The sequence below is a fragment of the Enhydra lutris genome, unplaced genomic scaffold (assembly GCF_002288905.1).
Source record: "Enhydra lutris kenyoni isolate GAN:26980312 unplaced genomic scaffold, ASM228890v2 scaffoldscaffold14, whole genome shotgun sequence".
Lineage (NCBI taxonomy): Eukaryota > Metazoa > Chordata > Mammalia > Carnivora > Mustelidae > Enhydra > Enhydra lutris.
The window spans coordinates 2,870,638-2,885,790 of NW_019154098.1; the positions used below are offsets into that span (position 1 = coordinate 2,870,638).

The window sequence follows — 15,153 nt, forward strand, 5'->3', positions numbered from 1 at the left end:
GACTTAGTGACTGCTTTGCGCGTCAGCCGCGAATGTTGATTTATCTGTGCATGTTTTTCTCCCGGTGACCTCTTCAGGGGATTTAGATTTACAAAATTAAAATGCCCGCTGCGTCTTTTCATGGTTTGCCCACAGTCGATTGTATTAGTTAAAAAAAGATTTGAATTGAGAAAGGTTTGGCCTACTCTTAAAGGATAAAGACATACTGAGAATTAAGATTACATATATTGTCAGCGCATTGAGAAAAACGTATTTCCCTTTTGCTGGTTTCAGATAATAGAGTGAATCTGAGAAAGGGCATCAGAAGCCAGTGTAGGACCGGGTCTTGGCTCTCGATCCCTCGTAGCCAGCCCAGTATGAGATAACCCTGTGTATGAGCAGGTCAGGGAACTTCCTTCTGGAAGGACTTGTCCAGTCAGTGGTTCCTGCAACCAGGAGTCGTGGAGATATCGGAATGTGCGTGCTATTATACTAAGGATCCATCAGGATAAATGATGAGACGTGCATGCCCACCTCTGGACCGGGCAGCTGCACCTCAGGTCAATTGTGATCTCAATTCTGGATCCCTTCTCCAGCGGTTCATGTGAATGCGTTTTCCCAGTGTAGCTCGTGCTATAATGTGTGTAGTAGAGCAGCGTCCTAGAGCATTGCGTGGGTGGGAAATGTTGGCTTCTTTCTCCATTTTGGTTCTCTCGGTTGTGGATGGCTTGCCTAGCAGGTATACAGAAAGCGCTTATACACTGCTCAGGTTGTTCTGCCCTCCCCTTTTCTTTACAACTCTGGGTTCTGATTGGCTCTGCACGTTACACACACTCACCTCTGATTGTGTACTTAGGCTACGTGTGCCAACGCTGTGTTTACAGTACTGCTTCTCTAACTCAGCTGGCTATCAGAGCAATGAATGTGCGTGCTAGGTGTTTCTTTGGTTCTTTTAAAAAGCTTTTATTGTGGAAAATTTGAAATATACATAAAACTAGAATCAGATAATGAACCTTTTTCAGCCTTTACCATGCCTCACATAATTAAAACTAATTTAAAATCTTCTTTCTCATGGCACCTGGGTGGCTAAGTCATTTGAGTGTCCTCAGCTCAGGTCTTGATCTCAGGGTGGTGGGTTTGGGCCCTGTGTTAGGCTCCACGCTGGGTGTGGAGCCTACTTAGAGAGAGAGAAAGGGGGAGGGAGGGAATCTTTTCTCTAATAAAAATAGGTAATGTTTGATTTTCTAATTTCCCCATTTTTTTAAAGAGCCTTTAACCTGTTGGTTGGCGTATCTCTGACATTTCCCATTCCCTGCTTTGCACCCTTTCAATTTCATTTTTTTTTTAAAGATTTTATTTATTTATTTGACAGACAGAGATCACAAGTAGGCAGAGAGGCAGGCAGAGAGAGAGAAGGGGAAGCAGGCTCCCCGCTGCCCAGAGAGCCCAATGTGGGGCTCGATCCCAGGACCCTGGGATCATGACCTGAGTTGAAGGCAGAGGCTTTAACCCACTGAGCCACCCAGGCGCCCCTCAATTTCATTTTTAAATAACAGCTTCTGTTGATGCTCTTGAAGAAACTGTCATTTATCCTATAGACACCACCACATTCTGAGTTCGGCTGATTGTATCATGTGATGTCATTTAATTCATAAATTTCAGAACTGGCTGCTGGAAGCCCGGCTGGAATGAGCTTCAGCTTTCGGGGCAAGGATACTCGCTGTTGGCTTCACCTCTCAGGAACGGTGACATTAGTCAGTTGTTCAGACGGTGCTGTGATTCTTCCCCCCTGGTGGCTTCCGTGGGCATTGAAGGTGGTGGCCTGGGTCCTTCTGCGGGAATTGCAGAAGCGGTGGCGACCGGACTCGGCCACGCCTTCCCTTCTTGTTAGCTGCTGCTTTCTTGTTTGTTTGTCACCTGCTTGGGTATCCGGAAGCGTATCCTGAAACAAAGCTCATACAGAGAAGGTAGGATAAATGCGCAATTCTTACGTTTACTAGTTTCAGAATGCAAGTGGTGACTTAGGCAAGTGAGAGTTATTTTTGGCATCATAAATGCGTGGATATTAAATGACCTGTATATATGTATGTTCACACACACGCATGTATATGATGTGTACGTGAATTTACTGCCACCATTCTCTTCGGTGGTCGCCCTTCATGTATCTTCTGTGTCCTTTGGAAATGGCTCCAATAATTTCTTTAGAGTTTCCTTGTTTGTGGGCACGATAACATAGTTCCGGGCTCAGTTTCTACCCTTCTTGCCACAGACCTGAAATCAGCCGTCTCTTTAGGGAGCCTTGATTCCTTTCAGTGGAAAATGGTGTTTCGGGCTCCAGTATGGATGGTTTGAGGGTACCTCGAGGGTTTTACTGCTTCTGGGCTTGGCTAGGGCATACACAGCGGAAGTGTGCATTGTTTAGAAAGAGGAAAAAAATAAGTCATGAGTTTACCTCAATACTTCCAACTTAAATTTAAGATTAAAATGGAGCACCTGGGTGGCCCAGTCGGTTGGGCCTTCTGCTTGGGTCATGGTCTTGGGGTCCTGGGATTGGGCCCCACATCGGGCTCCCTGCTGAAAGTCGGCTTCTCCTTCTCCCTCTGCTGCTACCCCTGCTCGTGCTTGTTCTTTCTTTCTCAAACAGATAAATCTAAAATTAAAAATAATTACAAGATTAAAATGGTTTATGGGGCACCTGGGTGGCTCAGCCGTTAAGCATCTGCCTTTGGCTCAGGTCATGATCCCAGAGTCCTGGGGTTGAGCCCCACATCAGGCTCCCTGCTCAGTGGGAAGCCTGTTTTCCCTCTCCCCCTGCTTGTGTTCCCTCTCTCGCTGTGTCTCTCTCTGTCAAATAATTAAAATCTTTAAAAACAAATTAAAATAGTTTCCTTCTTTATGTTTGTATCTCATTTCTCTTTTGCTTAGAATCTTGGGTTTTTTTTTTTTTTTTAAGATTTTATTTATTTATTTGACAGGCAGAGATCACAAGTAGGCAGAGAGGCAGGCAGAGAGAGAGAGAGAGAGAAAGAGGGAAGCAGGCTCCCTGCCAAGCAGAGAGCCCGATGCGGGGCTTGATCCCAGGACCCTGAGATCATGACCTGAGCCGAAGGCAGAGGCTTAACCCACTGAGCCACCCAGGCGCCCTAGAATCTTGGTTCTTAACACTAGCGCGTGTATGTCATTGCTTCATCGTTCATGTGTGTGACGGCTGTGTGTCATTTCAGAATCACAGTGCCAGTGTCACCACTGACAAGGCCCCTGAATGCATTTGAACATGGCCTCTCTGTTCCATCTGGGTTTCATTTGTATTGTCACTAAAAGCAGCGTTATATTTCGTTACAGCGCTCGTATGCCGCGCGAGGTGTCACCCTGGGACAGACAGACATAGCTCCTCCCTGAGGTCACACCACCACTTTGAAAGTTAGGCTCATGGGTTTCATTTTTGCTTTTGAAGGTCAGGGAGCAGTGGGAACTGGCGGACACAGCTGACGGGAGGATCACCTCGTTCCCCCACTTCGGACAGTAGTTTGGCAGCGCTCACTAACGTGGGGCGGGCGCGCTGGCCTCGTGGTGCCATTCCAGGCGCACACACAGCAGAGATTGTGCATGTGCAAACGAGTGATTTGTAGTAGTCCCGGGGGGAGCTGGCCCCCCGCTCAGCAGCGGTAGAGCGGGCAGAGGATGGAGGTGCGCCCGCACGACATGACAGCCGAGCGCCATGGCCCAGCACGGATGCTTTCCATAATGTGCTTTCTGAAAACTGGCTAAGCCCCAAAGAGTACGTACTGTGCGATTTTCTTGTAAATTCAGAAACAAAAGGACATTTTGGAATGTCCACATTCTGACGTTTACGTGTGTGTATTTCTCAGCGTAGCTCACCTGGACCACGGTGCTGAGTGCGGCCACCTGCGTCCCCGGCGCACTCACTTCCGGACCCCGCCCTGCTCAGCAGCATCATTTTTACAATAATGCCGCTTGGCGGTGCTCTGTAAACTTAGTGACGCGTGGTTTTACTGTAGTCTGTCTCGCCTGATAGAATGTAAACTCCATGTGGGCAAGAAAGCGATCCTAGAGCCAGTGGCAGCGGTTGACTTGGAGTAGTACCGGCAGCTTGAAACCAAACGGGGGTGCGGTTGCACCGCAGAGATCAGCAGACGCCGCTGGTCTGTCTTCTCCCATTCACTCCCGCACACCCACGGACGGGATGTAGGATGTAGGATTGTGGAATACTTACCAGGGCGTCCTGGGTCTGTCTTTGTACAGCCCTGAGGTCTTCATGGTGTCCGAACAGTGCCTGGCATATGGAGGTGCTCACCAGATTCTCAGGCAAATTTTATTACTGAAGAAATTTTGAGGTGCAAATGGCAGAAACTTACACTAGCTAAAGTGAAAAAAGGGAATCTATCATTTTCTGTAACTTGGAATGTATTTAACAAGTAAGTTACGGGTTGGTATCTGGAAGTAGGTCTCCAGAAAGTCAACTAAGAAAAAGAAGTACCCATAGATCCTAAAGGAACTGTAACTGCTGTCGAAAATAAATGAGAAGTCTAATAATTCTTGGATCTAGCCTTGCTTAAAATGACAAGAAATTAAAAATCAGCTTCTAGTCACGCCCCCCGCCCAAGCCCCGAGCCCGCTGGTAGTTACGTCGTTGGTCTTTCTCCCCAGCCCGCGGCCACCAGCCCCACATCTCTCAGACTCACAGACTTGCCTGGTGTGCCCGTGGCGTGTCAGTGGAGTCCTACATCCCGTCCGTGGTCCTTCGTGGCCACGGCTCACTTCGGGTCCCTCTGTGCGGTAGAAGGTGTCAGCACCCTTGCTCTTTACTGTGAGTGGCGTGCAGCCGTGAACACCCGGCTCTTGCCCTGTGTGTTCAGCCCGTGGCTCTGGCCCCTGGCCACAGCTGTATGTGCGCAGAGCCTGGGGGCCCAGCCTCTGTCTTGTTTCCCAACTTGACAGATGTGTAGCAAAGGTGGAAGCAGCCACGGAAACCCGGTCCGGGTTCCTGCTCTTGACCTTCTGGAGCTCTCACGGCCTCTCTCGTCCCCCTGCCCCAGCAGCTCCCTGGGGACTGTATTTCATGTGCTTTTCACCGCTTTCTCCTGCCAGCTGTTGTATCGTCTTGGATTCAGAAACCTCTCCTCTCCTTTTTTCATTTTAGTGGTTAGAGATTAATTTCTTAAGCTAAAAGAAGAGGGAAGGAGGAATCTTGGAACAAGTCAGCCATTTACAAACGTCCTTTTGCGCCAGTGGGGCCCCGGTGAGGTTCAGTGTGGCTTGTGGACTTGAGGCGTTGCTGCTGTCAGTCCAGCCCTTTGGACTGGAGTAGGAAGGAAAGAACGTGTGATTTCTGCCACGTCATAGGACGTGGGAATGTCCGTAATCATGCATTGATTTTGCTAACAGATTTTTAGGGCTTGTCTCCTTTATTTAAATTTAGACATTTATAAGTAAGTCAAGGAGTTGGCTGGTCCAATGTAAAAAATTCATTGTAACTGTTTCAAGTAAGACAGATAAGGCTCTGACAGTTGAGTTACTGTGGTTCTGGTCCTTGAAAAAGAAGCGTTAAATACCTTTTTTGTCCTCACTTTAAAAATCGACTGATTGTTTTTAACATGCTTTGGGCAGAAATGTTTCTAGTTTTACAAACCCCTTAGGTGATAAGGCCTGGGCGCGGGGAGCCTTGGAGTTGAGGTAGACGGAGCCGCTGGGAGAGAGTGAAATGTGGGGAGGAACCGGGATTTTGGTGAGGCATTGGTGGAGCCAGCGAAAACCTCAGTAATCAAGATAAGTAATAGCCCAATGCAGTGTTTTTTCTTTCTTTTTGCACATGAATGCAAAAAAATCCATGCTGAACAAGCTACCAAAATTTCAAACAGAGATAGGATCAGCATCACTCATTTTTCCTTCAGCCTTATGTGCTAGTGTGTAGCATGCCCCTTACTCCGTCTTTATGTCTACTTAGAGTTTTTGCTTTTATTTTCCTTATTTCTTAAGGTGAAAACATAGACAACTGATGTTTATACCGTTTGTTCGTAATTTTGTAAGCGTCTGAGTGGTCTGTGCCTATGCCAGGAAGCACATACGTGCCTGTATTTTTTCTTTACAATGAAATACCACAGTCTACATACTCTACTATACCTTTTTATTACTTAAAATATATATCTTTGGGTGCCTGGTGGCTCAGCCAGTCGAGCGTCTGACTCTGGATTTTGGCTTAGGTCTCGATCTCAGGGTCGTGCAAAGGGCCTGCGTGGGAGTGTCTCTCTCTGCGCCCCCAGCTCCCAGCTCATGCACTCTCGCTCTCGCCAAAAAAATCATATGTATATATCTTGAAAATTTTTGCATTTTAGGACTGGGAGTTACAGTTTTCTTTTCTACTATGTGGACTTTTGTCATTAAAGAGTATTTTCCAGTATCAGTGAAAAAATTTTCACCAAATACCTTTTTCCAAACTTTCTTTACTCATTTCTCTTCTGCTGACACATAGGCTGTTCCTAGTTTTTCAGTTTTGTAAATAAACCCATGACTCATTTAAGCCTCAAGCTGCCGTAAACCTTACAGGGATTCCTGGAGGTTTCTTACACAGTCGACTGGAAGCTGGATCTGTGGGTGCAGTGACTGACGGGCTTGTCTTCTGGTGGGCTCTGAACTCCGGAGGGGCCAGGACCGGGCCCCTGTTGTTTTCAGACCCCTGGTGCGAAATTCACCGCACCGACAGGGAAGATGCAGACGGCACGCTGGCTTACGGCCCTCTCAAAGCCCTTCACGCTCGTGATACTTGGTTCTCATTCCAACTGTTCTTAACTCTGTTTGACTGATGAGAAAACCCACAGAGGAGATTTTTTAATAAGTGCCCAGAGTCTTCTGTCTAGTATGTTGCCACGTGGGGATTCAGGGAGTACTTAGCAGTAGGCTGAGTGGACAACATTGGACTTTTCAGTTGAAGGTGATGGGAAGATGAATCAGTTTGAGCTTGAACTTGACTTTACAAAGTTTGATCTTAACCTTGAGCCTCAGATCCCTTTTTCTTGAAAATAGTGTTGTTAACCTTAAAAATAAAACTGCCACTCATTCTACCAGCGAAAGTGGGTTTATTCTGGGACAGCAAAGAATTGCAAACCCAGGCAAGCAAGCTAGGGTAGCTGTAGGCAGAACAAAGGAGGGGCTGCTCTTTCAGAGAGGAAAGGGGAAAGAGCTGGGAGGGAGGAGGAAACGTCCCTTCCTCTGGCTGGGTTAGTAAGGTAGTGACCACCTTCAGGGTGCCCCTCTCCGTGTTGGGCCCGTGGTGGGGGAGGAGTGGTCGAGGTGAGAGCTGCCCCTGCTGGCCTCCAGACTCCAGTCCTCACGATGTGTTGGTAGTTATCCCGGAGTTTATTAGAAGGTTAACTTGTTTACAAAGCTTCGTGGAGCTCCCTTGTAGTGCTGGGCTGGTATCCCATCCTCGCCTGGGGACCGGTGGTGGTTGTCTGCCTCTTGCCCTTTGGGCATGTTCCTGACATTTCAAGGCTTTTCCCCTCATCTACAAAAGTAGACATAATTATATCCACCACGTTTTGTAAAATAAACGAGAGACACTCCCTTCTTTAGAAAACATTTTTTTGTGGTAAACAAAAAACACGTAGCATAATTTATCATCTTAACCATTTTTAAGTACGGTTCGGTGGTCGGACGTATATTCACGTTGTTGGGAACCAGATGTCAGCACTGTTTGTCTTACACATCTGAAGTTCTGTCCCCATTGTTTTCTGAGGTGATAGCACCTTGGGTCACAACATTTTACATTCCCACCCATGGTACGCAAGGGTTCCAGCTTCTCCATGTCCTGGCCAACACTTGCTATTTCCCATTTAAAAAAAAATTAGTAATCATCCTGATAGGTGTGAGGTTAGTTTTAACTTTTTTTTTTAAGATTTTTTTTTTTTTTAATTTATTTGAGAGAGAAAGTAAGAGAGTGAGAGCATGATAGGGGAGAATGTCAGAGGGAGAAGCAGACTCCCCATGGAGCTGGGAGCCTGATGTGGGACTCGATCCCGGGACTCCAGGATCGTGACCTGAGCCGAAGGCAGTGGCCTAACCACTGAGCCACCCAGGCACTCCAGTTTTAACATTTTTTAATGATAAAAAGTTTTAGGGAGAATTGGAAAAATGACTCTAAATTTCTTGCTAAATGGGAAGAGTATCTGTTGATACCAGTGTGAGAAAACCAAAAGCATAGAGGAGGGCCTTTGACCAGAAAACTCACCACTGTGTATCTGTGTTCGAGAAGAGGAACCACCTCCTTCGGGGCTGTCCTTAGGATACGGCTGGGGGAGGACCGGACCCCGACGATGCTCCTGATCCTTCCTGAAAACGGGCAGTGTAGGTGGGAGACGGGACCCGCTCGCCAGCAGGACCCCCTGCCACCCACGGGCCTTCCTGTGTGGCTGTGTGGGTGTCGCCGCACACCTGACTGCCCATGAGCCACCGAGGTTTTCTCTGCCGCAGTCCTAGCAGGGCACCCTGCTGTGTGCTCGGTCAGGCGAGCGGTCACACTGTGGGTAGACCGCGCTGGCCGGGTCAAGTCAGCTGCGGCGACAAAGTGGTGCAGTGAGTCGGCTGTGTATGTGCAGGCCGCTAGAGCAGAAGCTGCAGTTCATTCGGTGGCGGTAACACTCAGGTGAAGCTTGACTTGACTGTCTCTTAGGGTGTGTTGTTTGGTCAGTATAAGCCAGAAACACCCTCTGCTTTATGACCTTGCAGTTAGGTTGACAGTTTTGGTAAGTTTCTGGAGCTGTTCTGTGTTATCAGGCCTCTGCTAGTATATTTGAAAAACTCAAGTGGCATCTTCTTTGAGGTCTCAGGGGCCTTTTTTTTCTTTTTAATTTGGTGGCAAGTAACCTCCCAACAGTGTCTAAACCTAGAATTTAGCTTTCATCTCCTCTGTGGCAAAACACACGAGAGGTGGCCGTTGGTGTCTGGGAAAATACTCTCGTTGGGTATTGTCGAAACTGATAATGAGGCCAGAATTTTCTGCCTCTCCAGAGCTGCAGTTGCCCTCTGTCTGATACACCTTGCGTTGCCTCATTCACTGCCGTGCTTGTTTCCTGGTGCTTCTGGTGCGTCTCCCCGGTCCCGGCTACGTGTCCAGCTCGTCCCGGGGTGGCTTGATCTGCAGCCGGCGCGGGGTTGCGGACTGCACAGGACTGTCACGGGAGCCGCCGAATTCGGCCACTGGGAGTGTCGTGTGGGGATGAGAGCGGCCTGTCGGTCTCATATTCCTGCTGTGACTCACTCATCCTTTGTGCGCCAGTGAGGCCTGTTCCCTGCTTCTCTGGAAGCCTTTGCAGCCTCCAGAGGTGGTGTCATTACAGGTGGTGGCTTGAGTTTGTGCTCTGACAGGTGTCCCCGTGCTGGTGCCAGCTCTGCCAGCGACCACTTAGCTGTGACGTCAGACCTGTTGCTTCATTTCCCGTTTCCTCAGTGTGTCCGCGTATCCCGTGTGGCTCGTGAACTTGCTGGTTGTTGGTGAATTCCTGCAGCGGGGGAGTGAGGGAGCGTGCCGCGGGGCCTGGCTGCCCCAGCGTGACGGCCGCCCCGCCCCGCCCCGCAGGGGGTCTGTGGCCTCAGACAGGTCACTCAGCGCTTGGCGCTTCTGTTCGTCATCTCTCACACGGGGTTGGGGGGTAGAGGCCCCCTCACGGAGCTGGTTATTAATACCCGAGTCCCTGTGCTTAAAGTGTTTAGGACAGGGCTTGGCGCAGCGTGAGCATACCCTGCCGCGGGATCCCCGTTGTGTGGGTAGCATTGTGTTTTCGTTGCTGTCCGTGCTGCTGTTCCGCCACTTGATGACAGGCGCGGAGTCACTGCTCACGTTAGGTATTGCCGTTGTCCTTGCACGGGTGACGGACTGAGGTTCAGGATGGTGAAATGAGTCTTTCCTTGTCTCACAGATAGAGCTGGGGTCCTTTGTGTCTTCCAGTGAAATTTAGTGCCTCCCTCAGCTTCCCCAGAGTTCCTTCTGCGTAAGAGAAGGGAGGTCGTGTGGTAGTTGTTGGAAACTGCAAGGACAGCGAGGAAGACCCCGTCACCTTTTGGAATATGTTGTATTTTGACACCTGTTATCTATATGTCTTCAGAACGTGATTATATCCTTCCTTACGACTAAACTTCTTTAGTCCTTAACAAGTCTTAATTTTTGTTGATAGATTAAATCTTCAGAAAAGTTATTTCTGTCTTGTGGCGGAAATAGCGAGGCACCATGACAAAGAAGTGATAATTCCGTGAGTCTTACAGGATTAAGTTCAGGATGTGATACCCAGCTTGTGGAAGTGAGGGCATGTTGTCGTGATCAGCTGCTCGTTGGAGCTTTCATAGTATAATGGTGTTGGTTTTACTTGAATCTATAACTCTTGATTAATGCAAACATAGAAGAAAGGTAAATTTTGAATTCTTTGTATATAATATGAATTACAGTTTTCGCTCACATTCCTCCCATTAGCTGACTTGAGAGCATTTACTGGGGCTTTACTCTTCCAAGAAGTACTCCCCTCAAGTCTTACTTAAAGCCAGCAAATAAAACCGTGTAACTGATGAGAAACGTGAGAGTCAGATGGCTTTGGTGACATTTACAAACAGCTTCTTTTTTCTTTTTTAAAGATTTTATTTATTTCTCTGAGAGAGAGAGAGAGCAAGCACGGGATGGGGGGGCAGAGGGAGAAGAAGAAGCAGGCTCCCTGCTGAGGAGGGAGCCCCACATGGGGCTCGATTCCAGGACCCTGGGATCATGACCTGAGCCGAGGGCAGAGGCTTAAAACCCACTGAGCCACCCAGGTGCCCCTCCCCCTTTTAAGATTTTATTTATTTGAGAGAGAGAGAGAAGCGACTTTTTTCTGAATAGTTCTTCCCAGGGACTTTCTCACCTAAGGCCGGTTTCTGTAGGGGAGCTGTGTTGGGCAGAACTGCACATATGCGGAGGGTCCTGGAGTTCCCTTTTCTGCTTCCTGATCTCGCTCATCACCTTGTTTGCTGGATTTCTGTCTCATCTCACACGGTATTGTCATTTACGTTGTATGGAAGTTTGCCGCGGAAGTTCTCCCGGGAGTAGCAGGACGCTGCAGTTGACGGGGGATGGGGAGAGGTGGTCCACGTGGTTTCCTGGATTCTGTGTCAGTTTTTCTTTCACTTACTCACTCACTCAGTGAGTACTCACGAAGCCCCTGAGCTGCAGGCAGAGCGGTCTCGCAGGAAGAGCGGGGCCCAGCGTCGAGGCAGGCCACGCCGTCACTGAGCTTCGTGCACGTCCTGACACCAAGAACATCTAGACGCCTTGCTGTGGCCACGGCCTCTAAGAGCGAAGAGAGACTCCCCCTGCCATCTCCTTGTTACCTGGAGGTGACACATGTGCAGAGTGTGGCCCGTGCCTCTTACTGACCCCTTCAGTAATAAGGCCCGGAAGGCCGTATGTGCAGAACACACCAGATTCTTTCCTGCCACGGAGACCGGGGTGCAGTGGGGGCGTCAGACAACACCCGTGTCGGTCGGTCATGTGGTATCGGAGCAGGTGTCAGTGCTGTGGGGCGAAGCAGGGGGAGGGCACGGCGCAGGCAGTCTAAAGGTGGGCACACGCCCGGTGTGGGCAGAGGGCGGCAGGGAGCTCGGTGTGTCGGAGCCCAGGAAACGGAGGCCAGGCCGGGGTGAGATGGAGGGGTGGGTCACGGCCTTGCGGACCCTGCTGAGTGCGTAGTAAGCCCCGCTGCGGGCAGAACTGGGAAGCGCTGGTGAGTTTCAGCAGCAGAGTGAGATGGTGCGATGGGCGTTGCGAGGGGTTGGTGTGGCTGCTGGTGGGGAAGAGAGTGTAGGGCGGTGGCGGGACCCATCGCTGCGGCCCGGTGGGCCTGGACGCCAGTGACATGGGGGCACGTACGTGGGCTGGATTTATTGTAAAGGCAAGGATATTGGGTTTTGCTGATGGATTGCTTTGAGGAGAGAGACAGGAGTCCAGAATGACTGTGGAGTGGGGTCCGAGCAAATCGTTTGTTCTTGTAAATTTGATTGAAGAGTTTACCTATCAGGTAGGACTTCCCAGAGTTGCTTTTTTTTTTTTTTTAAAGATTTTATTTATTTACTTGACAGAGATCACAAGTAGGCAGAGAAGGGGGGAAGCAGGCTCCCTGCTGAGCAGAGAGCCCGATGTGGGGCTCGATCCCAGGACCCCGAGATCATGACCTGAGGTGAAGGCAGAGGCCCAACCCACTGAGCCACCCAGGCGCCCCCCAGAGTTGCTTTTAACTGTACTGATACGATAAAGAGTTTCTTAAAGAAGCTACAGAGCTTCTTAAGGAATGACGGCCTTTCCGTCCGCGTGTGGAGTCTCTTGTTGAGAGGGCGTCGCGGGACTGCCCCCGTTCTCCCTCACGGCACCGCTAGCCTTTCCTCCTCTCCCCGGTACGTCACTGGATCGGGGGTCTAAGAGCATAATCGGGCTTTCCCGTTGAGCGGGAAGAAAGCAGGAGTGATGCCGTCACCAAGGGACTCGTCCTTGTGTCGTGGCTCAGCCCTCTGGCCGCAGAAGCTCATCTTCGCTGCCCACGTGGTCGCGCTTGTGTCGGGAGCGACACGCACCGCTCTTCTCTGGGGGCGCCCAGCCGCGTAGCAGCTTCCCCTTCGGGGCCGAGCCCTGTCCTCTTCTCCGCTCTTCCAGGCCGCTGCTTCCAGCTGGGCTCTGCTTGGTGGCTTGGAGGGGTCTTTGCTCCTTGGATCCTGTCATCTTTCGTACCCTCAGGGCTTGGCACAGGAGGGGCTGCTGTTTGGACACGGAGATGGATGTAGATCAGCTTGGCAGGTGGGCGAGGAAGCCCCCCCCCGCCCCGGTCACTCTGCAGCCAGAGACTTGGCGTCTCTCCCTCACCTGCAACGCTCCCACGTCTGTCCTCTCGACCCCTCCTCTCCTGCTGTGGGGGCTCCCGCCTCCACCGCCACTCGCTGGCGCCAGCCCCTCTCCCTGCTGTGCACTCCGTCGCTCTGGCTCAGAAACCCGTTCCGGGTGTGTGCGCACATGAAGACCTCTGGCTTCTGGGGCGACGCGTGGGCTCGGCGGAGCGGGTCTTTTCCTAGCTGTCTGACTCCCTCCTTAACTCACCTTTCAAAGCTGTGACGGCACTGATTTTGCTTAGAAGATGTGAAAATTGGGTGTGTAAAATACTGTTGGCAACTAGTAAAGGTAGCTTCTATGTTGTAACTCGAGTCCTAAGTTCCGAGAGAGACTCGGGGTTTGCTTGTGCTGTTGCTGTGTCTGTGGCTTGGGGGTTTGGGTTAAACCCCAGGCCGTTCTTAGGGGCCTGGGCCGGATAGCAGACTTGCTCATGGGGTGTGCTTGGACTCCCCCTATGAGGAGAGCAGGCCTTCGTGTCCCGAGTGTCCCGGCAGTGGTGATCTGTCCGCTTGTGTCTTCTGGCTCTTTCCTAGCTCACTCGCTTGTGTTTTTCTGGGGCCCCTCCGCTTCCCAGTGTCGCCTGGGGTCAGAGTTCACTCTGGTGGATGGTATGTTTTCACTGGGGGCATCTCAGTTATTTGAGCTCCAACTGCTCTTAGGAGGCTGAATATAAGGCCTGGAGACAAAGCCGTCATCGAGAGTAGTGTGTCAGACCTGAAACTAGCCGTCCTGGGCGTCACTGGACACAGGCCTCTTGTCCCCCTAGCCTTTTTCAGCTCTTGTTTTCACAAGTTTGTGAATTCGTAAAGTCTTGGTCGCGTTCACAGTTAATTAGAGACTCGGTTTTTTCTTCGTTAATGGGATTTGCTACAAACAGAATCACCCACATAACGGGAGAGCTGAACCATGTGTCTTGCGTGTGCATCGTGTGGCTCTGACAACAGGCGGTCTTACTGCCGGAGTGTGTTGTGTTTAATGAGCTACATTTCAGAGACGCCCGAGACTGCCTCTCAGTTTGAGTGGGAAAAGTGTGAGTATAAGTAGCTTTACATTTTTTGAAAAAAGTTACTAATACAGATTATTCGAGTTTTTTCTGCCCTCTTTTTTTAGGAATAGGAGTGTAGTACTTACTCATGTTCTGAAACGAAGGAATCAGGTATTTTGGATTCCTTGGTATTTTCTAAGCTAGTTTTAAAAGAATCTCGTAACTTCAAATTCTTGTTTTTACGTGTTTTCTAAGAACTTTTATAAATTTGTAAACTTACTTTGAAACTATCAATCTGAAAATATCTTTACCTTGGAAATATCTGGGTTCCTGTAGGCATAGTTTTTACAGATTTGTTTTTCATGTTGATCAAGATTCCCCCCCCCAGTATTATTCATTTTTCATCAAGGCTATTATCATAAGTCTTAAGGTCAGAATTAAGCTGGTGAAAGGCCAAAGGCATGACTTTGAAAACAGGAATTGTTGGAGGAGCCATCTACAGACGTGATCTGGGACAGACCTGATTTGCCGCTTACTCAGTTTCAGAATCGCCTGTTGGGTTTGGGAGCAGAGGTCTGCCAGACGAGTGGAGCAGCTGGTGGGATTAGCATATTAATCAGCTGCTGGCTATTGGCCTTCCTTTTCTCCTCCCTCTCTCCCTCCCTCCCTCCCTCCTTCCCTGAATGAATCTAGGAACACAGGCCCATGGGGTCACATTACTAGCTGGTTTCATTCTGCTCAGGAGCTCAATCTCGCCAGGATGGTCTGTGTTTCAGATTGCGGAAGCACGAGAAGATTCTGTAACTGAGAGGCATTCTTCAAGCTGCTGGAAAATATTACAGAAGGAGCACCTCCCAAATTTTGCTTCAAGCTCTGAGAAAAGGAGCACACAGGGGAGACTTAGTGTGGCTGTGGATCGAAGCGAACGCTGTGGGAGCAGTGAACGGGGACTTGGTGCACGGACGCCTGGTCTGATCTTGAGAGGCCTGAGTTTATGTGGCTGGAACTGGCGGGCCGAGCGGCCCTGAGACCAGCAGGTGCCGTCTGTATGGAGAAGAGCGGCTGTAGTCCATTTCCAATGTGTTGGGCTAAAGGTATACGTAACTTAAAAATCTCTTCGGTTTAAATTTTATTCAGATTCATGCTTTTGTACCAAAAAGGTAGATAAGAGTTTTTCAGACTTTATTTCAAATAGATTTACAATTAAATTTAAGGAAAAATGGAAATTGATGTGGTATAGGTTTGTAGCTCTTGGCATAAAACCAACTAGGTAGCT

At 49.5% G+C, this 15,153-nt stretch overlaps 1 protein-coding gene across 5 annotated transcripts in view; it reads left to right on the forward strand.

Moving 5' to 3' along the window:
• The window catches only part of LOC111146744 (protein tyrosine kinase 2), a 250,228-nt gene that overhangs the window by 42,411 nt on the left and 192,664 nt on the right, over positions 1 to 15,153 (forward strand). For 3 of the 5 annotated variants that reach the window (XM_022502419.1, XM_022502421.1, XM_022502420.1), the window contains exon 1: positions 14,872 to 14,971. The exons of the other annotated variants lie outside the window; for them this stretch is intronic. In XM_022502419.1, coding sequence (XP_022358127.1) covers positions 14,872 to 14,971 — 100 coding nt within the window. Of the gene's footprint in view, positions 1 to 14,871; positions 14,972 to 15,153 lie in introns of those variants that run through there. 5 annotated transcript variants of the gene reach the window in all.